This window comes from Daphnia pulex, chromosome 6 (genome assembly GCF_021134715.1).
Source record: "Daphnia pulex isolate KAP4 chromosome 6, ASM2113471v1".
Classification (NCBI taxonomy): Eukaryota; Metazoa; Arthropoda; class Branchiopoda; order Diplostraca; family Daphniidae; genus Daphnia; species Daphnia pulex.
This window is the reverse complement of record NC_060022.1, coordinates 4,390,607-4,412,706: the sequence shown is the minus strand read 5'-3', so window position 1 is coordinate 4,412,706 and position 22,100 is coordinate 4,390,607. Positions and strand designations below refer to the sequence as shown.

At 38.4% G+C, this 22,100-nt stretch overlaps 3 protein-coding genes across 3 annotated transcripts; all 3 read right to left on the bottom strand.

The window, feature by feature from the left end:
* Window positions 1-221: 221 nt before the first annotated feature.
* On the bottom strand, window positions 222-1,060 carry LOC124195929. The gene is made up of 2 exons (XM_046590613.1): window positions 844-1,060; window positions 222-752 (listed from the first exon to the last, which is right to left on the bottom strand). Exons 1-2 carry the CDS (start codon window positions 963-965, stop codon window positions 242-244), a joined length of 633 nt encoding a protein of 210 aa, XP_046446569.1. The 5' UTR covers window positions 966-1,060; the 3' UTR covers window positions 222-241.
* Window positions 1,061-9,395: 8,335 nt separating this feature from the next.
* On the bottom strand, window positions 9,396-11,567 carry LOC124195928 (collagen alpha-1(X) chain-like). The gene is made up of 4 exons (XM_046590612.1): window positions 11,350-11,567; window positions 11,160-11,216; window positions 10,090-11,086; window positions 9,396-10,024 (listed from the first exon to the last, which is right to left on the bottom strand). Exons 2-4 carry the CDS (start codon window positions 11,169-11,171, stop codon window positions 9,570-9,572), a joined length of 1,464 nt encoding a protein of 487 aa, XP_046446568.1. The 5' UTR covers window positions 11,172-11,216; window positions 11,350-11,567; the 3' UTR covers window positions 9,396-9,569.
* Window positions 11,568-16,826: 5,259 nt separating this feature from the next.
* Window positions 16,827-19,509, bottom strand: LOC124195927 (collagen alpha-1(III) chain-like). Its single transcript, XM_046590611.1, has 4 exons — window positions 18,990-19,509; window positions 18,623-18,696; window positions 17,509-18,532; window positions 16,827-17,444 (listed from the first exon to the last, which is right to left on the bottom strand). The coding sequence occupies exons 2-4, from the start codon at window positions 18,632-18,634 to the stop codon at window positions 16,990-16,992; spliced, it is 1,491 nt and encodes a 496-aa protein (XP_046446567.1). The 5' UTR covers window positions 18,635-18,696; window positions 18,990-19,509; the 3' UTR covers window positions 16,827-16,989.
* Window positions 19,510-22,100: the final 2,591 nt, after the last annotated feature.

Below are 22,100 nucleotides of genomic sequence, written 5' to 3'. Positions count from 1 at the left end.
AAAGATCCTCTAAAGAGGTTATGTGGCAAAAAATTCAAAAAGAATGGAATAAAATCCCAAAGAAAGTTTTGAGAAAATATATTCTGTCATTGAAATCAAGATGTGCAGCTTGTCTGAATGCTAAAGGCTATCATACCAAATATTAAAAACACTTTGCTGATTTTCCCTAATGCTTTTGTTTTAGTTCGATATTTCATTAGAAATAAATGAAAGATTCACAATTTCGGATTTGTAATAACTTTTATTCCAAAAGTTCCCCATTATTGACCACAACTCTTTTCATATTTACAGGCATTGAGTCAAAAATATCCGTTACGTATGCATCATCGGTTGACAGTAATGAAAAGTGGCGTTCAATTTCGGCCCATAACATTTCTTTAGAAAGAATCGGTTGATGTTGCTTGTTAACATCCATTACTACTCTTGAAAAAACAGAGTTTAGAGGCATGATATCGCCTGACTTTTCGGGCCAAGAGGGAAATAAATGGAAATCATTTTCCTTCATCCAGGTCTTAACAGCTGAAGCGACGTGGACAGGGAAGTGATCTTGTATGAAACAAGACTGGCGAGAAACATGTGGCAGCACGTCACGTTGCAGCAAAGCTATATACATGCGAGTGTCAAATTTTTCTTCAATCACTCGAATCATACGAGGTCCTTGAACCGAGAGGCATGCCCAAACGAAAACTTGTCGCTCCACGTTACGGCTGGATGGCCCAAAGTACTGAGAAACAATACCATGGCTATCAAAACTGATACAGAAAAGACGTACACAAGTTAATTTTAAGTATAAGCTAGTCCCACTAGTAAAGTTTTTTATGATTAAGAAATATCTTTGCTTACGTGAAACGAGCTTCGTCACCACAAATTTTTTTACGCCAATCAAATTTGTCCAATTGACTGTTCAAACGGCAAAAATTGATTCTTCTCTCTTTGTCGAACATGTTAAGGATATAACTAGCCATAACGTATCGAACTGTTGACTGTAGATTCCAAATAAGCTTCACAAATTGATAGCTACGAATGTTCACTCTAAAAAACGAAAAACGTCCACTGACAAACTAAGTGAAAAATTAAGTCTAAACAGTAACCAAATTGTATACGCAGTTGTCAAATAAAAAATGAGAAAAATGACCTTGACGGGTTTTCAAAAATCAAAAAAAGGTAGCGGAGCGCCAGCGGCGTTTAAAAACGGCACTAATTTTCCGGCCTACGCCAGACGATAGGTTGCAAACCCTAAATGAACTCTTCTGTAGTCTCTTATTTTAGCAACTGGGGAAATTAATAAATCGGGGAAAATTCGGAAAAGGTTCCGATCATAATGGAAATCTTACAGTTAATTTATATAAGGGAAATGTATAAAGGGTTTGAATATAAAAATTCCTTCTTAAAAATTAAATACATAAAAAGCAATATGAAAAGCCCATTTGCGCCATAAGACAACACGGACGGCGTCGGAGTGATCCGATACTTTGTGCGCCACTTTTCTAGGCATAAAAAGTAAGGGAAAAAATCTGAAAAAAATTCAGACAATAGAAAAGACATAAAATGACATAAATCCCAAGTTTGGTGAATTTATGTCATTTTTTCGATTTTTGCCAACCGAAAAACCCATATGGAAAATACACACCGCCTTATGGAACGGCGCGGGGTGATCCCATACTTATGGAGGGGACTGTATGTGACAGGTTACATTGGTGTTGAAGAAAAAACAAAAAAACGTCCTAAAGTTCTAGCCTGAAATATTTTCATATCGTGGTGAAGACCTTTCCTATCACATGTATTGGGATTTTTCGTGTTGAATCAGTGAAGAATACTCTATTTTACAATAATTATGAGAAAAAACTCATTACATGTTACAGGTTGCATTGGTGTTGAAGAAATACCAAAAATACGTCCCAAACATCTAGACAGAAATATTTCCAAATCGTGGTGGAGACCTTTCCTATCACATGTTATGGTATTTTTCGTGTTGAATCAGTGTAAAATACTCTATTTTACAATAATTATAAGATAAAAATCATTACATGTGACAGGTTGCATTGGTGTTGAAGAAATACCAAAAAACGTCCCAAACATCTAGCCTGAAATATTTCCAAATCGTGGTAGGACCTTTCCTATCAAATATAATGGTATTTTTCGTGTTGAATCAGTGTAGAATACTCTATTGAACAATAATTATAAGAGAAAACTCATTATATGTGACATGTTGCATTGGTGTTGAAGAAACACGAAAAAAACGTCCCAAAGATCTAGACTGAAATATTTCCAAATCACGGTAGAGACCTTTCCTATCACATATAATGGTATTTTTCGTGTTGAATCAGTGTAGAATACTCTATTTTACAATAATTATAAGATAATTTTCATTATATGTGACAGGTTGCATTGGTGTTGAAGAAATACCAAAAAACGTCCCAAACATCTAGCCTGAAATATTTCCAAATCGTGGTAGGACCTTTCCTATCAAATATAATGGTATTTTTCGTGTTGAATCAGTGAAGAATACTCTATTTTACAATAATTATAAGATAATTTTCATTATATGTGACAGGTTACATTGGTGTTGAAGAAAAAAAAAAAAACCTCCTAAAGTTCTAGCCTGAAATATTTTCATATCGTGGTGAAGACCTTTCCTATCACATGTATTGGGATTTTTCGTGTTGAATCAGTGAAGAATACTCTATTTTACAATAATTATGAGAAAAAACTCATTACATGTGACAGGTTGCATTGGTGTTGAAGAAATACCAAAAATACGTCCCAAACATCTAGACAGAAATATTTCCAAATCGTGGTGGAGACCTTTCCTATCACATGTTATGGTATTTTTCGTGTTGAATCAGTGTAGAATACTCTATTTTACAATAATTATAAGATAATTTTCATTATATGTGACAGGTTGCATTGGTGTTGAAGAAATACCAAAAAAACGTCAAAAACATCTAGCCTGAAATATTTCCAAATCGTGGTAGGACCTTTCCTATCACATGTAATGGTATTTTTCGTGTTGAATCAGTGTAGAATACTCTATTTTACAATAATTATAAGAGAAAACTCATTATATGTGACATGTTGCATTGGTGTTGAAGAAACACGAAAAAAACGTCCCAAAGATCTAGCCTGAAATATTTCCAAATCACGGTAGAGACCTTTCCTATCACATATAATGGTATTTTTCTTGTTGAATCAGTGTAGAATACTCTTTTTTACAATAATTATAAGATAATTTTCATTATATGTGACAGGTTACATTGGTGTTGAAGAAAAAACAAAAAAACCTCCTAAAGTTCTAGCCTGAAATATTTTCATATCGTGGTGAAGACCTTTCCTATCACATGTATTGGGATTTTTCGTGTTGAATCAGTGAAGAATACTCTATTTTACAATAATTATGAGAAAAAACTCATTACATGTGACAGGTTGCATTGGTGTTGAAGAAACACGAAAAAAACGTCCCAAAGATCTAGACTGAAATATTTCCAAATCGTGGTGGAGACCTTTCCTATCACATGTTATGGTATTTTTCGTGTTGAATCAGTGTAAAATACTCTATTTTACAATAATTATAAGATAAAACTCTTTACATGTGACAGGTTGCATTGGTGTTGAAGAAATACCAAAAAAACGTCAAAAACATCTAGCCTGAAATATTTCCAAATCGTGGTAGGACCTTTCCTATCACATATAATGGTATTTTTCGTGTTGAATCAGTGTAGAATACTCTATTTTACAATAATTATAAGATAATTTTCATTATATGTGACATGTTGCATTGGTGTTGAAGAAACACGAAAAAAACGTCCCAAAGATCTAGCCTGAAATATTTCCAAATCACGGTAGAGACCTTTCCTATCACATATAATGGTATTTTTCGTGTTGAATCAGTGTAGAATACTCTATTTTACAATAATTATAAGATAATTTTCATTATATGTGACAGGTTGCATTGGTGTTGAAGAAATACCAAAAAAACGTCAAAAACATCTAGCCTGAAATATTTCCAAATCGTGGTAGGACCTTTCCTATCACATGTAATGGTATTTTTCGTGTTGAATCAGTGTAGAATACTCTATTGAACAATAATTATAAGAGAAAACTCATTATATGTGACATGTTGCATTGGTGTTGAAGAAACACGAAAAAAACGTCCCAAAGATCTAGCCTGAAATATTTCCAAATCACGGTAGAGACCTTTCCTATCACATATAATGGTATTTTTCTTGTTGAATCAGTGTAGAATACTCTTTTTTACAATAATTATAAGATAATTTTCATTATATGTGACAGGTTACATTGGTGTTGAAGAAAAAACAAAAAAACGTCCTAAAGTTCTAGCCTGAAATATTTTCATATCGTGGTGAAGACCTTTCCTATCACATGTATTGGGATTTTTCGTGTTGAATCAGTGAAGAATACTCTATTTTACAATAATTATGAGAAAAAACTCATTACATGTGACAGGTTGCATTGGTGTTGAAGAAATACCAAAAATACGTCCCAAACATCTAGACAGAAATATTTCCAAATCGTGGTGGAGACCTTTCCTATCACATGTTATGGTATTTTTCGTGTTGAATCAGTGTAAAATACTCTATTTTACAATAATTATAAGATAAAACTCATTACATGTGACAGGTTGCATTGGTGTTGAAGAAATACCAAAAAACGTCCCAAACATCTAGCCTGAAATATTTCCAAATCGTGGTAGGACCTTTCCTATCAAATATAATGATATTTTTCGTGTTGAATCAGTGTAGAATACTCTATTGAACAATAATTATAAGAGAAAACTCATTATATGTGACATGTTGCATTGGTGTTGAAGAAACACGAAAAAAACGTCCCAAAGATCTAGCCTAAAATATTTCCAAATCACGGTAGAGACCTTTCCTATCACATATAATGGTATTTTTCGTGTTGAATCAGTGTAGAATACTCTATTTTACAATAATTATAAGATAATTTTCATTATATGTGACAGGTTGCATTGGTGTTGAAGAAATACCAAAAAACGTCCCAAACATCTAGCCTGAAATATTTCCAAATCGTGGTAGGACCTTTCCTATCAAATATAATGGTATTTTTCGTGTTGAATCAGTGAAGAATACTCTATTTTACAATAATTATAAGATAATTTTCATTATATGTGACAGGTCACATTGGTGTTGAAGAAAAAACAAAAAAACGTCCTAAAGTTCTAGCCTGAAATATTTTCATATCGTTGTGAAGACCTTTCCTATCACATGTATTGGGATTTTTCGTGTTGAATCAGTGAAGAATACTCTATTTTACAATAATTATGAGAAAAAACTCATTACATGTGACAGGTTGCATTGGTGTTGAAGAAATACCAAAAATACGTCCCAAACATCTAGACAGAAATATTTCCAAATCGTGGTGGAGACCTTTCCTATCACATGTTATGGTATTTTTCGTGTTGAATCAGTGTAGAATACTCTATTTTACAATAATTATAAGAAAAAACTCTTTACATGTGACAGGTTGCATTGGTGTTGAAGAAATACCAAAAAAACGTCAAAAACATCTAGCCTGAAATATTTCCAAATCGTGGTAGGACCTTTCCTATCACATGTAATGGTATTTTTCGTGTTGAATCAGTGTAGAATACTCTATTGAACAATAATTATAAGAGAAAACTCATTATATGTGACATGTTGCATTGGTGTTGAAGAAACACGAAAAAAACGTCCCAAAGATCTAGCCTGAAATATTTCCAAATCACGGTAGAGACCTTTCCTATCACATATAATGGTATTTTTCGTGTTGAATCAGTGTAGAATACTCTATTTTACAATAATTATAAGATAATTTTCATTATATGTGACAGGTTACATTGGTGTTGAAGAAAAAACAAAAAAACGTCCTAAAGTTCTAGCCTGAAATATTTTCATATCGTGGTGAAGACCTTTCCTATCACATGTATTGGGATTTTTCGTGTTGAATCAGTGAAGAATACTCTATTTTACAATAATTATAAGAAAAAACTCTTTACATGTGACAGGTTGCAGTGGTGTTGAAGAAATACCAAAAATACGTCCCACACATCTAGCCTGAAATATTTCCAAATCGTGGTAGGACCTTTCCTATCACATGTATTGGGATTTTTCGTGTTGAATCAGTGAAGAATACTCTATTTTACAATAATTATGAGAAAAAACTCATTACATGTGACAGGTTGCATTGGTGTTGAAGAAATACCAAAAATACGTCCCAAACATCTAGACAGAAATATTTCCAAATCGTGGTGGAGACCTTTCCTATCACATGTTATGGTATTTTTCGTGTTGAATCAGTGTAGAATACTCTATTTTACAATAATTATAAGATAAAACTCATTACATGTGACAGGTTGCATTGGAGTTGAAGAAATACCAAAAAACGTCCCAAACATCTAGCCTGAAATATTTCCAAATCGTGGTAGGACCTTTCCTATCAAATATAATGGTATTTTTCGTGTTGAATCAGTGAAGAATACTCTATTTTACAATAATTATGAGAAAAAACTCATTACATGTGACAGGTTGCAGTGGTGTTGAAGAAATACCAAAAATACGTCCCAAACATCTAGACAGAAATATTTCCAAATCGTGGTGGAGACCTTTCCTATCACATGTAATGGTATTTTTCGTGTTGAATCAGTGTAGAATACTCTATTTTACAATAATTATAAGAAAAAACTCTTTACATGTGACAGGTTGCAGTGGTGTTGAAGAAATACCAAAAATACGTCCCACACATCTAGACAGAAATATTTCCAAATCGTGGTGGAGACCTTTCCTATCTTATGTAATGGTATTTTTCATGTTAAAATAGTGTAGAATACTCTATTTTACAATTATTATAAGATAAAACTCATTACATGTGACGGGTTGCATTGGTGTTGAAGAAATACCAAAGAAAATCCCAAACATCTAGCCTGAAATATTTCCAAATCGTGGTGGAGTCTTATCACATGTAGGGCCTAATGTTATTTTTCTTGTTGAATAATTGTTATTGAATATTTTCCTATCTACGTATTACGGACACTCCCCTGAGGGTTTTTACGTTGAATTTTCTTTGGGTAACGCGGATTTCGACTTTGGCACACTTGAAAGTGTTGAAATCGAAACACGAAAATGTCAACAAAAAATGATGAAAGTAGATTTTCAACCATGAAGAACTTTTGAAATCCTATCGGGTAATGGAATATTTGCCCCTCTACGTATTATGTACATTCCCTTGAAGGTTTTAAAATTAAATTTTCGTTTGGATAACGCGGATTTTCACCGTGGCACACTATGAAAATCTTGAAATCGTAACAAAAAAATGTCAACAAGAAATGATGAAAGCAGATTTTCAAACATGAATAACTTTTGAAATCTTATTGGGTAATGAAATATTTGTCCCTCTACGTATTATGGACACTTTCTTGAAGGTTTTAAAGTTGAATTTTTGTTTGGGTAAGGTTGATTTCGACCAAGGCACACTCCAAAAGTATTGAAATCGTATCACGAAAATTTCTCCAAAAAATGATGAAACTATATTTTCAACCATGAATAACTTTTGAAATCCTATCGGGTAATGGAATATTTGTCCGTCTACGTATTATGAACACTTTCGTGAAGGTTTTAAAAATGAATTTTCGTTTGGGTAACGCGGATTTTCACCGTGGCACACTATGAAAATCTTGAAATCATAACACGAAAATGTCAACAAAAAATGATGAAAGTAGATTTTCAAACATAATAACTTTTGAAATCCTATTGGGTAATGGAATATTTGCCCCTCTACGTATTATGGACACTCCCTTGAAGGTTTTAAAGTTGAATTTTCGTTTGGGTAACGCGGATTTCGACCGTGACACACTCCGAAAGTATTGAAATCGTAACACGAAAATTTCTCCCCAAAATGATGAAAGTAGATTTTCAACCATGAATAACTTTTGAAATCCTATCGGGTAATGAAATATTTGCCCCTCTACGTATTATGGACACTTTCCTTAAGGTTTTAAAGTTGAATTTTCGTTTGGGTAACGTGAATTTCGACCGTGGCACACTATGAAAATCTTGAAATCGTAACACGAAAATGTCAGCAAAAAATGATGAAAGTAGATTTTAAAACATAATAACTTTTGAAATCCAATTGGGTAATGGAATATTTGTCCCTCTTCGTATTATGGACACTTTCCTAAAGGTTTTAAAGTTGAATTTTCGTTTGGGTAACGTGGATTTCGACCGTGGCACACTCTGAAAGTATTGAAATCGTAACACGAAAATTTCTCCAAAAAATGATGAAAGTAGATTTTCAACCATGAATAACTTTTGAAATCCTATCGGATAATGAAACATTTGCCCCTCTACGTATTATGGACACTTTCCTGAAGATTTAAAAGTTGAATTTTCAATTGGGTAACGCGGATTTATTTTTTTGGACTAATCCAAAAGATTTCTTTCTTACAGGATGTGTTAATTGATGTCCAATACACCATTTTAAGTTCATTGAAGCAATGAATTCCAAAGGAATTCATGTAGGAATAGAAATAAGTTCAGTAGCTGGGCCACACCATTTTTGCTGAATATGAATTTGCTATTTTGATGGTTTCACTAATCCAAAAGATTTCTTTCTTACAGGATGTGTTAATCTATGTCCAATACATATTTTAAGTTCATTGAAGCAATGAATTCCAAAGGAATTCATGTAGGAATAGAAATAAGTTCAGTAGCTGGGTCACTCCATTTTTGCTTAATATGAATTTGCTATTTTGATGGTTTCACTAATCCAAAAGATTTCTTTCTTACAGGATGTGTTAATTGATGTCCAATACACCATTTTAAGTTCATTGAAGCAATGAATTCCAAAGGAATTCATGTAGGAATAGAAATAAGTTCAGTAGCTGGGTCACACCATTTTTGCTGAATATGAATTTTCTATTTTGATGGTTTCACTAATCCAAAAGATTTCTTTCTTACAGGATGTGTTAATCGATGTCCAATACACCATTTTAAGTTCTTCATGTGGGAATAGAAATAAGTTCGGTAGCTGGGTCACACCATTTTTGCTGAATATGAATTTGCTATTTTGATAGTTTCACTAAAAGATATCCAAAATACACGATTTAAAGGACATCTTTTTAAAATATCCTGTAAGAAATAAATGTTTTGTATTCGTTAAAAAATCAATATAGCAACTTCAAACTCATTGAAGTAGTGTTTCATAGTTCCACGAAGAGTTTCCATGAACCGTTTTTTTCTAAAACTATTTCTTCATTATTTGTATTATGAATTCGTTGTTTCAATATACTTCAAAACGTTTATTGGACATCTTTAAACATATCCTGTAATAAAGAAATATTTTGTATTCGTGAAACAATCAATATAGCCACTTCAAACTCATTGAAGTAAAAATGTTTATTTATTGTCATTTATTTACACATTGTGCGTAATCATAACGCAAGTCTAAAAATATAAAATACACAAGATCCTTCTCAAAGTGAAATGTGAATGAAATATAAGTAAATAAGATAAAACAATTTTTAGAATTAAATTCTGGTTATGATAGGGTGATGTTTAACCATAGCTTGGTGCTTGGGGCTCGTAAATAGGCTGCTGATAGATGGGAGCCGGTGCCGGATAAGCTGGAGCAGGGACTGGGTAAGCTGGAGCTGGGTAAGCCGGGGCCGGTGCTTCGTAAGTCTGTCCTGGAGAACCGGCAGGTCCTGCTGGTCCAGCGGGACCTGGATAACCAGGAGATCCTGGTTTACCTTGAGGTCCGACGGGTCCAACAGGTCCAAGAGGACCAGCTGGTCCAGGGCCGCCTGGGTAACCTGGACTACCTGGTTTGCCTTGTGGGCCGACTGGGCCGAGAGGTCCTACTGGACCAACTGGTCCTGGACCACCAGGGTATCCAGGAGCACCGGGTTTACCTTGTGGGCCAACGGGGCCTGGGCCGCCAGGGTAACCAGGAGTTCCGGCAGGGCCGGGAAGACCATCTTTACCGGGTTTACCTGGTTGGCCAGGTGCACCTATCAAGAAATTATTAATTTGATTAAAACACATTTGCAAAAATTATTTGTGCGGTTAATTTTACCAGTGTATCCAGGAGCTCCGGGCTTTCCATCTTTGCCTGGGTATCCAGGGCCGCCAGGGAGACCATCCTTGCCAGGAGCGCCATTGTAGCCAGGTGAACCAGCAGGTCCGACGGGACCAGGTGGACCAGGGATCTTGCTAGGTGCGCCGGGGTATCCATCTTTGCCTGGGGCTCCTGCATAACCAGGAGTTCCAGCGTCTCCCTTAGGTCCGGGACCTCCAGGATAACCATTGGTGCCAGGTTTGCCAGGAGCTCCTTGAAGTCCAGCGGGGCCAACTGGGCCAACGGGTCCGGGACCACCAGGGTAACCAGGAGCTCCGTCTTTGCCTGGGTAGCCAGGTGCACCTGGGGGGCCTGGGATCTTGGATGGGATAGTGTAACCTGGTGGACCAGCTTCACCTTTAGGTCCTGCAGGTCCGGGAGCTCCATTGTAACCGTCTTTGCCGGGAAGTCCAGGGCCCCCAGGTAAACCAGGTGCTCCATTGTAACCAGGAGTTCCCTTTTCTCCGTTGTAGCCAGGTTTACCAGGTGCCCCGGGAGCTCCATTGTAACCTGGTGTTCCTTTTTCTCCAGGATAGCCAGGTGAACCAGGTTTACCAGCAGGTCCTTGAGGTCCGGGTCCTCCAGGGTAGCCAGGAGCTCCTGGAGCTCCAGCATCTCCCTTATATCCAGCAGGTCCTGGAGGTCCAGGTGGGCCAGGTGGTCCAGGGATAACTTGAGGTTGTGAGTAGCTAGAACCTCCGTAGGCGCTTCCTCCAGATGATCCGGCAGATCCAGGAGATCCTTGTGGGCCTGGTGGGCCTGGAGGTCCCTTCAACCATGGAAGGTATTCATAGAAACTTTCCCACTGTTTCTGTATTTCGTATGTTGCTCCAGACCCATGAGGATTAAGAGTGGCCCACTGCTCCTTTGTAATAGAGACGGTTTCGCCTGCAGCTGGTGGTTGTCCATATTGGGGTGCAGCCAATACGGATGCGAGCACAAGTGAAACAAATGCCTGTGTTTAGGTAGAACATGTTAAGATACGGTTACTTCACTATTACAAATTATTCTTTTTTCTCGTAACTCACCCAAATCCACATGTTTTTTTCACTTTCTACCCGTGCGTATTTTCGGAAAAAATGGGTCTGCAAAGAGAAAAACCAGATGAAACTTAATTTTCAAGTAAGACATTGGTTCTAGTAGTATATATGTACAAAGGTAGGTGCAAAGTGTTCGCATTTGTTGTGATCAAAGGATATTAGTGTGAAAAATGTTTACCTCTCTCTTTCACGTTCTATGTTCAGAAGCCGTCAACTCAACACTAAGTTGTGATAAGAAAGTTGGTTCCTTAAATACTGTGCCGTCGAACCATCCACTTTTGAAGTCAGATGCAGGCTAGAAAATATGGGAGGTTTTTTTGTTCATCGTGAGGTAAATGCTGTGCTGCCCACTACAAGGCGTTCTATTGGTCGCGTTACTACTTTCGTTGAGCCAGGCGGACCTAAAAGAATGTTTTTTTATTGCTTGTTTTTTTTATTCTGGAATATTTGCTAAAAGGGAAACCTCTCTCTGCCTTGGGGGAGAGAAAGAGAAAGACGCGCTTCTTGCGCTGAGTTTCTTGTTACTTTCGTCCAGTTTAACATCATAAGAGTAAGAAGATTTTCAGCATCACCACTAAAGCAAGTTTTTCTTGTCGTTTCTATAATGGGAACTTCATTTTGAATACAACCTGGCATATTTTATTTCCTCAGTAAGAAACGTCTTGGGCAATAGGAATTTGACAATAATATTCCTTTGCAATATCCGCAAATAACCCAACACATGTTCATACACTTATTACATTGTTTTTACTATTGGCTTGCTTTTACCCAGATGAGTCATCAAGATTAATTTTTTTTTTATAATCGTCGTCGTTGTCTCATTATGCACATTTAACATTTGTGCTGTTTCTTATTATGATCAACGAAGATTTTCTTGTCTCTCATTGAACATATAACGTTAATGCAAATAAATTATATGTTTAAGCATTTTTATTCCATTCTTAGTCGATAGGCCATTGGGCTATATTTTTATTTTTTTTGCTGTATATAGATGAATATTCTTTCTTATCAACGCATAATAGATTTTTTTGATGATTTAAACAAACATTTAATTTGTCATGTTAAAAAACTTGAATTTATCTAGTACATCCCACATAATAGGCCTAGTTGTTTCATTGAGAATAAACACATGTTAAATATTCTTTCGTTTTCCGGTAGGCAGACCCTATATAACGCTTTCACTTGCTGTATTTGTCACTTTTACTTAGCTTTTCTGCAAAAAAAAAAATAAGTAGGCCCTATTTTTGCGATGTTTGATTGTGGTGCTGTCATCTGTGATGTAGACCTATATATATATATAGCTAGGCTCAACACTGACTTATAAGAAATCCAGCGAAAATTTGAAGAGCCAGAGAAAATTTATTTAAACAATATTCGCAGATACCTAAAACCATAAAATAAAACCTCACGAGTTATACATAGGCCTAAGCACCTGTATTGTCGAAATATAATACCATTATTTGACACAGCACGTACAACTATATAAAAATGTGTCTGATGACTTTATATCGATGTCCATTCCTCACTATGAACTAATAACTGGTGCTGATTGTGGTGAGTGGAAGAAAGAGGAGCAGTGTAGGACTACGATATTAACTCAACGGCAGAGGCAAACTCCTGTGTTCCTTCGGAAGAGTGGCAGACTCTAAAGCGTACGCAGATTTGGGATCGTTATTATTGGAAACCATCAGGGTGGCAATCATTTCTGTGAAAGACCCCGATGACGCTTTATTTTGGAAGATTGGCGTCAGCAGAGTCTCGTAAGCATGTCCTTCGATGGTTGAGTAAGCAAAGCGTCCACCGATACGGTCAAACTTAATGACTGCACTATCGTGACTTGGGACTCGGATCAGATGAGTAGACACAAATAGGGGGATACCATGAGTGGTGGCCACAAAAAGTAAGAAAACTGTAAGCTGTATAAAGAATAAAGTGATTTGGAGATGTAGGCTATTATAGGCTTATTAGTTCATTAAATAAAGTAATTCGTTCACTTTATCACATTTAAAGTATATCGCTACATTGGACTTACGAGTTTCATGTCGTGCAAAATGAGTGGTGATGTTGAGAGCACGATTAAAAGTAGAATAACACTGTTGGGTATTCCAAGATGAAGCTTTTATACATCACATTCATTTCTGGGAGCTTCCGGGACACACCATGAACCAATGGTTAAATTATAACGAAAATAAAGTGCTCCGTGCAGCGACCTTCAGTTCAAAAGGCGTGGTCGCGTTTTTGTACTTTTAATACAAGAGCCGTCTCACTGATCATCTATTTTATTTGCAAAAGGTAAAGAGTTTTACCTACTATTTACGCTTTCTTTGTTTTCTAAATAATTATGGTTTGTGGTCAAGGTTAGGTCAAATTTTTAATGATGCAATATAAAATCGTCATCCGCCCTTTTATCTTGTGTTCAGCTGTAATTCAGGATGCATCATTATTAACAACCATTTTCAAATCACCTCACGCATCCATTTCATAAATTGTTCTAGCATTTTCCCTCTCTTTTCGCATTAACTTTGGCCTTGTAAATTGAAAGGGATTGCACATTCTTTTCAGGTTTAAAGTAACTACAAAAACTACATAATACATTAACAAAACATGGAGCTAGATGAAGCTTATTTGACCCGCTTGTATAAATAGGATGCCTAAATGCATTCATAAATTAAGAGAAAACGGTTTTCGGTGTTATAAACAATTGACGTATTGTATAGACGAAGATAGTACCTGTGCTGGGTATAATATATATAGCAAGAATAACACACATAGATAGGCCTACTTATTATAGACCTACATATGGAATAAAAATAACTTGACAGAATTTTTTATTATTCATTATTATTTGTCTACGTCTTCTGCATTGCCTAATAAGTTTTATTGGTCTATTCTTATTTGGTAGATCTTATTGTTCTCTTTTCTTTAAATTAAAATAATAAAAATCTGTCTTTGACGAGTCGCGAAATAGGCGAGGGAAAGTTGTTCAATTATTTTTCTATGACCGACTTTCATTAAATGCCACTTATACAGCTATATGTGTAATACAACATTAATGAGATCTACAGTATGCCTATATCACAAAAAATGTTGTCTGTGGGTGGCATTGCCGTTGCCATCGAAAGAAAACGATTGTATAAATACTCCTACACTCACAAGCTCTCAATTAATTTCCTTTAATTTCTTAGTCAATTTACAATAGATTGTGAATTACGCCATGTAGAAAAAATTGATTGGCTGATGGGTCTTATTCCTAAAAGCTAACACATGCTGATGCATTGGTTCTCTTGCATCTTTTTCACGTGTCACCGCCTATATCTACGCTACATTAAATTCTATCAACACCAGCATTCATGATTCATCTATATAAAGGAAAACTTCTGTAGTTGAGTCATCGAAGACACCAGCAGCACACTGTTCGTGTCACCAGCAGCACAGCTCGTGTGTTTGGCGGTGGAGTAAGAAAGAGAAAGCTTTTGTATATTCTTCTTGTCACCGGTAGTGCTCGTTTATTTGTCGCGTCCAAAAAAGTGAAAGTTTTAGAGGACAAAACTCTATAGACTACACCTTGTTATCTTTTATTTAATATTGATGTTAATATATTTCCTGCTACCCTTATACTGAGACTGTCTTATACAGCACCACACTGAGATTTTTGGTTGCTGCAATCTTGTTGTAATGTGTAATTATTTTGCATGAAATTGAAATGTATTTTAAAAAAATTATGCAACCTGCTAGTCTGTTCAATGTAGGAGACGTAGAGATAGCGCCCTGTGCATATCACCTGCTGTACCCTGTGTCTGTGCTGATGTTGATGGGAATTTATGGAACGCCATAGGGACAAAAAATTAACTGCTCCAAAGTAAGCATTAATTTTTTGCTCTCCAAAAATAAGTGCTCAAAATTTAGTGCTCTCTCGCATCCGCCCTCTAGCGGGCGGTTCAAAATATTTCGTTTCTCCGCCTGGTTGTGAGAGGAGTTAGAAGCTATCGATTAAAATCCAATATTTAGCTTAACTATGGGATTTCTAAATTCGAATGCTTGCCCTTTTTCTTGCCTCATCACCTTTGCCAACCCGGCAACCCCTTATGTCTTCCGAGAATCCTGAAATACGTCATGCATCTATTCCGGATTCCGGCGATGCCGAAACATCGGAACATGCTAGGACAAATATTGTTACTTCTGCTGGGGAAGAAGAAAAAGTATCGACGAAGTACTAGTCACGAAGACAAAGATGGAATCATTAAAAAAAACACGAAAAAAATCACAGGACAGAAGGGTGGTGGGCTGGTGGCGGAGGTGATGGGGTAAGACGCTGATCGACGCTGATGTATTCGAAAATTAGATTTTAATCGATAGGCCTATTCAATTGTCAATATTTTCATTGATAGCGAAATATTTTGAACCGCCCGCTAGAGGGCGGATGCGAGAGAGCACTAAATTTTGAGCACTTATTTTTGGAGAGCAAAAAATTAATGCTGACTTTGGAGCAGTTAATTTTTTGTCCCAATGGCGTTCCATAGGAATTCTATAAACGGGAAACCGTATGTAGCCTATAAATATTTATATAAACCCACACTATCCTACAGCATGGATATGTGTTGCTACAATTTGATTGCATGTGTTACTGATGCGTGTTGAATCTCAATTTATTTAAAGACTTTCAAAAATAGACTATAATATAGCAATCTTTTATATAGGCCTATATCTTATATAGATTGCACAGAGAAGAGTCCATGTATAATATACGGTAAAACTTATGTATGGTCCCGTGCAACCCATATAGCCTATATAATAGAAATTTTGTGTGTGTGTCTATACGACGAGAAGCTGTATATAGGTAGAGTCGGGTATACAGTGCATAGTTTGATCTTTTGATGCCCGCAGTTAAATAACAAAAATTGATTCTGTTTTTACATAGGTAAAACAACATATTTTTACTTTCTATATACTTAATGCCGGAGGAAGTAGAAATTGCAAGTTGTCATGAAAAATAAACGAAGCTTTCAAAGGCCGCTTTCGATGTGCAAAAATCAGACCAACGAATTGGTGCACGTCACGACCTAAAAATATAGTCAGCAGCATGCAATGTAAATTAATGCACGAAACTAAAATCAGGTATCTTATGTTATTTTAAGTTTTATAATTTCTATTATCTTTGAATCGATGGCTATAATAATAATTTTACAGCTTCTCAAAATTCCACTTAGGCTTATTATTCTGTAGCGTAACTCGTGACACATCTTGCATCTGTAGTTTTTTTTTTTAATATTTTGAATAAGGAAAAATTTCTCTTTTTAACACGGTGAAATTGAAGCATCACTACATGAATCAATAAACGATGGGAATCATACCAAAAAATAGGCATCTCACGCAAAGTCCGAAAAGGAAAAAAATGTTCGCTTTCTAATTCATGTTGGTCATTCTCTACAGTTCTTCACAAATTTCGTAAAAGCCATCTTTCACCGGTGTCACGTGCCTTAGGTATTTACTTATTAACGTCACAATATCAGAAAAATCCTATTTCTATATTTTTGAGAATACGCTGTTAATTTAAATTCATGAAAGATACTTTTTGATATACTCTCGTAACTTTTTTACTCTACCATATTTTCGATTGATAACCTCTTTTTTTCAGAACTAAACTGTAAAAATTCATTATTATTATTGTGATTTATTTACACCTTGTGCGAAATCATAACAACAGCTAATATTCAAATATCAACTGCAGCAGACTTCTAAAAGTGAATTGGGAATGAAATATGAGTCAAAGAGGTAATAAAATTTTTAGAATAAAATTCTCGTTATGATAGGGTGATGTTTAACCATAGCTTGGTGCTGGGGGCTCGTAAATGGGCTGTTGATAGATGGGAGCCGGTGCCGGATATGCTGGAGCAGGGACTGGGTAAGCTGGAGCTGGGTAAGCCGGGGCCGGTGCTTCGTAAGTCTGGCCTGGAGAACCGGCAGGTCCTGCTGGTCCAGCGGGACCTGGATAACCAGGAGATCCTGGTTTACCTTGAGGTCCGACGGGTCCAACAGGTCCAAGAGGACCAGCTGGTCCAGGGCCGCCTGGGTAACCTGGACTACCTGGTTTGCCTTGTGGGCCGACTGGGCCGAGAGGTCCTACTGGACCAACTGGTCCTGGACCACCAGGGTATCCAGGAGCACCGGGTTTACCTTGTGGGCCAACGGGGCCTGGGCCACCAGGGTAACCAGGAGTTCCGGCAGGGCCGGGAAGACCATCTTTACCGGGTTTACCTGGTTGGCCAGGTGCACCTATCAAGAAATTATTAATTTGATTAAAACAGATTTACAAAATTATTTGTGCGGTTAATTTTACCAGTGTATCCAGGAGCTCCGGGCTTTCCATCTTTGCCTGGGTACCCAGGGCCGCCAGGGAGACCATCCTTGCCAGGAGCGCCATTGTAGCCAGGGGAACCAGCAGGTCCGACGGGACCAGGTGGACCAGGGATCTTGCTAGGTGCGCCGGGGTATCCATCTTTGCCTGGGGCTCCTGCATAACCAGGAGTTCCAGCGTCTCCCTTAGGTCCGGGACCTCCAGGATAACCATTGGTGCCAGGTTTGCCAGGAGCTCCTTGAAGTCCAGCGGGGCCAACTGGGCCAACGGGTCCGGGACCACCAGGGTAACCAGGAGCTCCGTCTTTGCCTGGGTAGCCAGGTGCACCTGGGGGGCCTGGGATCTTGGATGGGATAGTGTAACCTGGTGGACCAGCTTCACCTTTAGGTCCTGCAGGTCCGGGAGCTCCATTGTAACCGTCTTTGCCGGGAAGTCCAGGGCCCCCAGGTAAACCAGGTGCTCCATTGTAACCAGGAGTTCCCTTTTCTCCGTTGTAGCCAGGTTTACCAGGTGCCCCGGGAGCTCCATTGTAACCTGGTGTTCCTTTTTCTCCAGGATAGCCAGGTGAACCAGGTTTACCAGCAGGTCCTTGAGGTCCGGGTCCTCCAGGGTAGCCAGGAGCTCCTGGAGCTCCAGCATCTCCCTTATATCCAGCAGGTCCTGGAGGTCCAGGTGGGCCAGGTGGTCCAGGGATAACTTGAGGTTGTGAGTAGCTAGAACCTCCGTAGGCGCTTCCTCCAGATGATCCGGCAGATCCAGGAGATCCTTGTGGGCCTGGTGGGCCTGGAGGTCCCTTCAACCATGGAAGATATTCATAGAATCTCTCCCATTGCTTCTGAATTTCTTCAATTTGTGGGCGTTCAGCAGCGGGGTAGGAAGAAGCAGACCCGTATGGGTTCAGAGAGGCCCACTGTTCCTTGGTAATGGAAACAGTCTCGCCTGCTGCTGGGGGTTGACCGTATTGGGGTGCAGCCAAAACGGTGGCAACCAAAAGTGGAACGAAAGCCTGTTAATCACAAAAATCAGTTAATTAAGTCATTTTTGTGTTTATGTGGCTAAATGTTTCTTTTTTAATAAGAGGGATGTTGTTACTCACCAAAGCTCTCATGGTTGTTTTCTGAATTTACAACCTTTGTGTATACTGAGTCGATCTGCTCGACAAGGAACGATCTGCCGATGAGTAAATGAATGATTAATAATTGAATAAATTGTCGATAAAAGTATAAAGAAACGAAACTTTTTCAACAATAAATAATCTTTTTGTAATAACTGATTCAAGGTAAAAAGCAATTAAAATCATTATTGAACTAATCAGTTAATAGTATCCGTGTTTGGTTGAATATGTTATTACAGCTGGTCGTGACTGTTATTTCAAAAAAAGCTGTACTGAATTTGTTGTTAAATATTATGCTCGTTTCTCTCTGTAAATCCACTATTGAAATTGCATTCAAAGTGAATCTTACCTCTTATTGGGTTCGTTGTTTCCTAAACTGTCGACGGCAAAACACTGACTTAAAATGAGAGAACGCGGCCTTTAAATACCGAACGGGGTTGGCGGTGGCGGTGTAAACAGGGTAGAAAGAATGGGAGGGCTTTATTTTAGAGAACGCAATGGAAACTGTATGAATTGAGGTATAGAGTGTCCGCTACAAGACGTCCGATTGGCCGATAGACAGTGGGAAGTGCCAACCGACTAGAGAAATATACTGACAAAACCTTCTCCATGTACTAGAATGTTTGGCGTAAAAGGGAAAGCTCCACCATAGGAGAGAGAAAACGAAAGAATTGAAGAAAAAGAAAAAAAAAAGTAGGCGGAGAGAAGTGAAGATCGTCAAGAAAATATTCTTCCTTAACTGGTTGCTCCTCATTGCCGGCGAGTCGTTGGCAAGTGCTGTAGAAGAAGGTTCGTTCGCCCGGGGAGCCCATGATGGTGACCCAGTTTGATGGTTCATGTGTAAAGGGACGACTCGTTCACAACTCTCCTTTTCCTAGAAATATAATCCCGCGTCTTAGCACAAGCACTGCCATAGGAAGATATATACATACAATAACCCAGCAGCACTCGTATTATTTTTGTTTTTCCTCTTCTCCTCTTTGAGACACCTGATGTACTTCACCATATAGCCGCAATTTTATTTAAGTACTTTTGACTCCTACGAGGCCACACTCTCCATTTAAACTTCCTTTCACTCCTTTTTCCTTATATTACTGTCTCGATCTTTTGTCTCTTGAAAGAGTCAACGTGAAATCAGTACGGTCTCGTCTACTCCTCGTTTCACTGTCCTACACTTGAGAAACCATATTTGAACCTCACGATAATTCATGACGTGGCTATTGTTGGCTACAAAGGGAGGCGGAAATCCAATCTGTCCATCACAGCATTTCTCTCTGCTGTGTTACAACTTAAATCGCGGTCGGGAGCGCGTAGGTTGGCGTTTTGACATGCCATCCGGCGGCACGGAGCCGCGCTTTCAATATCGGTATGCAATTCTCTTCAGCAGAGCACTCTTGACGCAATAGAATGAGATATGTAGGTATACGTGTATATAGTGGGTTAGTAGAAAAGTGAAGAAGGATGTCGCGAAATCTATCCCAACTCAACGTCCGGATCTAATTCGCATGGGCGACTTGCTGCGATTCACATGGGCTCCCCTCGTCGCATTCCACATTTCATGCTTGGCACATGCCCGATGATGGGCGATGCGATGGACAGCAAAACGAGGACTATGTGTGTATATACCTGTTTATTAGAGAAATCAGGTTCAAGTTGTTTTCAAAAACAGAAACGCGGATCTTAGTATTAAGTCACGGACCCAGCAGTGTAGGTCACACCAGGTAGTCACGTATGTATGGACCGGTATATGGACGTATACTATATATACCACTGCGATCTCAACAGATCGTTGCGTCGCCAATCGTTAACCTTAATAAGTAGCTAGCCGTTTGTCTTCCTTCAATCGCTGCCAAGAAATGCAGTAGCTACGAGGAAAACGGATTTCAGCTGAACCTGTTGGACGGCCGCTCAGATCGCGAGATTGTGGGTCATCAACGAAAAAAAAAAGATGAGAAATAGGCGGAAGGACAGCGAGTGAGAGAGAAAGAGATGGGAGAAAAGAAAGAGAGAAGCGATGGATTGCTGTACAGTCTGGACGAAAAGAGGACGCGGCCAGAGGTTGGACAGCACATCCTACATCGCCGAGAAAGTGCGTGAGCGCCAAGCAGATGGGCTGGATAGCCTACTATACTCTCACTCTATCCGTATTTTGTGATGGACCAAAGGAAACAAATGAAGTGAAAAGTACGTGCGGTAAGAAAAACGTAGCCATGCGGGAATGCGTAGGGTTAGAGCAAGAGACCTACTTTTCACTCCACATCATTCGACTCGGACATTTGCCTGATGGCGAGAATGAAATAAGACAAAAGCAATGAGAAGAAATATGGATGTCAGCGAGCGGTCGGTTGAACGTTGAGGCGAATACAAGTCGATGCCTATAGCCTAGCCTACCTACCTACCTTTTGATCACCGGCCAGATATTCATATTATTTTCTTTTTTTTTCTTTTTTTTTTTCTTTTTGTTGATGTTGTTGTTTTTCTGGCTGTTGTTTGTATCAATGCTCGAAAAAGCATTCTTTCTCCGCTTCAGGGTGAGAAATCTCTTGGCCGCAAGCCCATTGCAAGCCATAGAAAAGAATCTAACTCATGCCGGAACGACGAAACTCTTCCTCCTTATTATATGTCAAACGCTCGGGTTTGGGATTATTCAGAACAAAATGCAGGCGGAGTTAATTACAGTAGTCTACGCGTGACCGATCATTATTTTAATCTCTTTTCGTATATATACAGGAACACCGACGACCGAACACGGACAAGGCAAAGATCTCAGCATAACGCGGACACAGCCTAGCTTTTGTCTTCCTACATCACATCATATGATGACCATCAGTTGAAAGTTTAAGAAAGCTGCCAAGCTCCGAGAATTTCTTTTCGTCGTGACCTTAAGTCACGATATGAGCGACAACAGTCGTTTAAAGTTTACGCTGATGTATAGTTCAAAGACAGTAATATTTATAGCCAACACTCAATCTCCTATTATCTCTCGGTATAAAGATAAAGTTGAGATAGACTATTATACACAGCGTGACACGTTTACGTATAACGTATAGGAAAGAAGACTTGCTGAAGCTGAAAGGAGTGTTCGACAACGGGAGAGGCTCTTGAGTGCTGAGCAAAGTATATACGAAAACTGCACGTGTATAACGATTTGGGGATTTTGGTTGGAATAAAGCCCAAGCATAATGTGATAACGGAACGAACCGCAACATTCAGCAGTACATGTGCTCTCCGCTGGTAAGCAGAACGAGAAATTGATGGATATATCGACAAGATTGAGACGAAATCGTCCTGTGGGCGAATCGATGCACTCGCGTGCTCCACTTCTGTATTAGATTCTTTTTCTTCGACGAAAATCTAGACAACCGGGCCCTTTTGCTGTATGTAGCTGCTGCCTTCGTTTTCTCCAGTTGAATCGGTGCCAACATCACCTGATAGCGCGTATTCGTTTATACCGCCATAC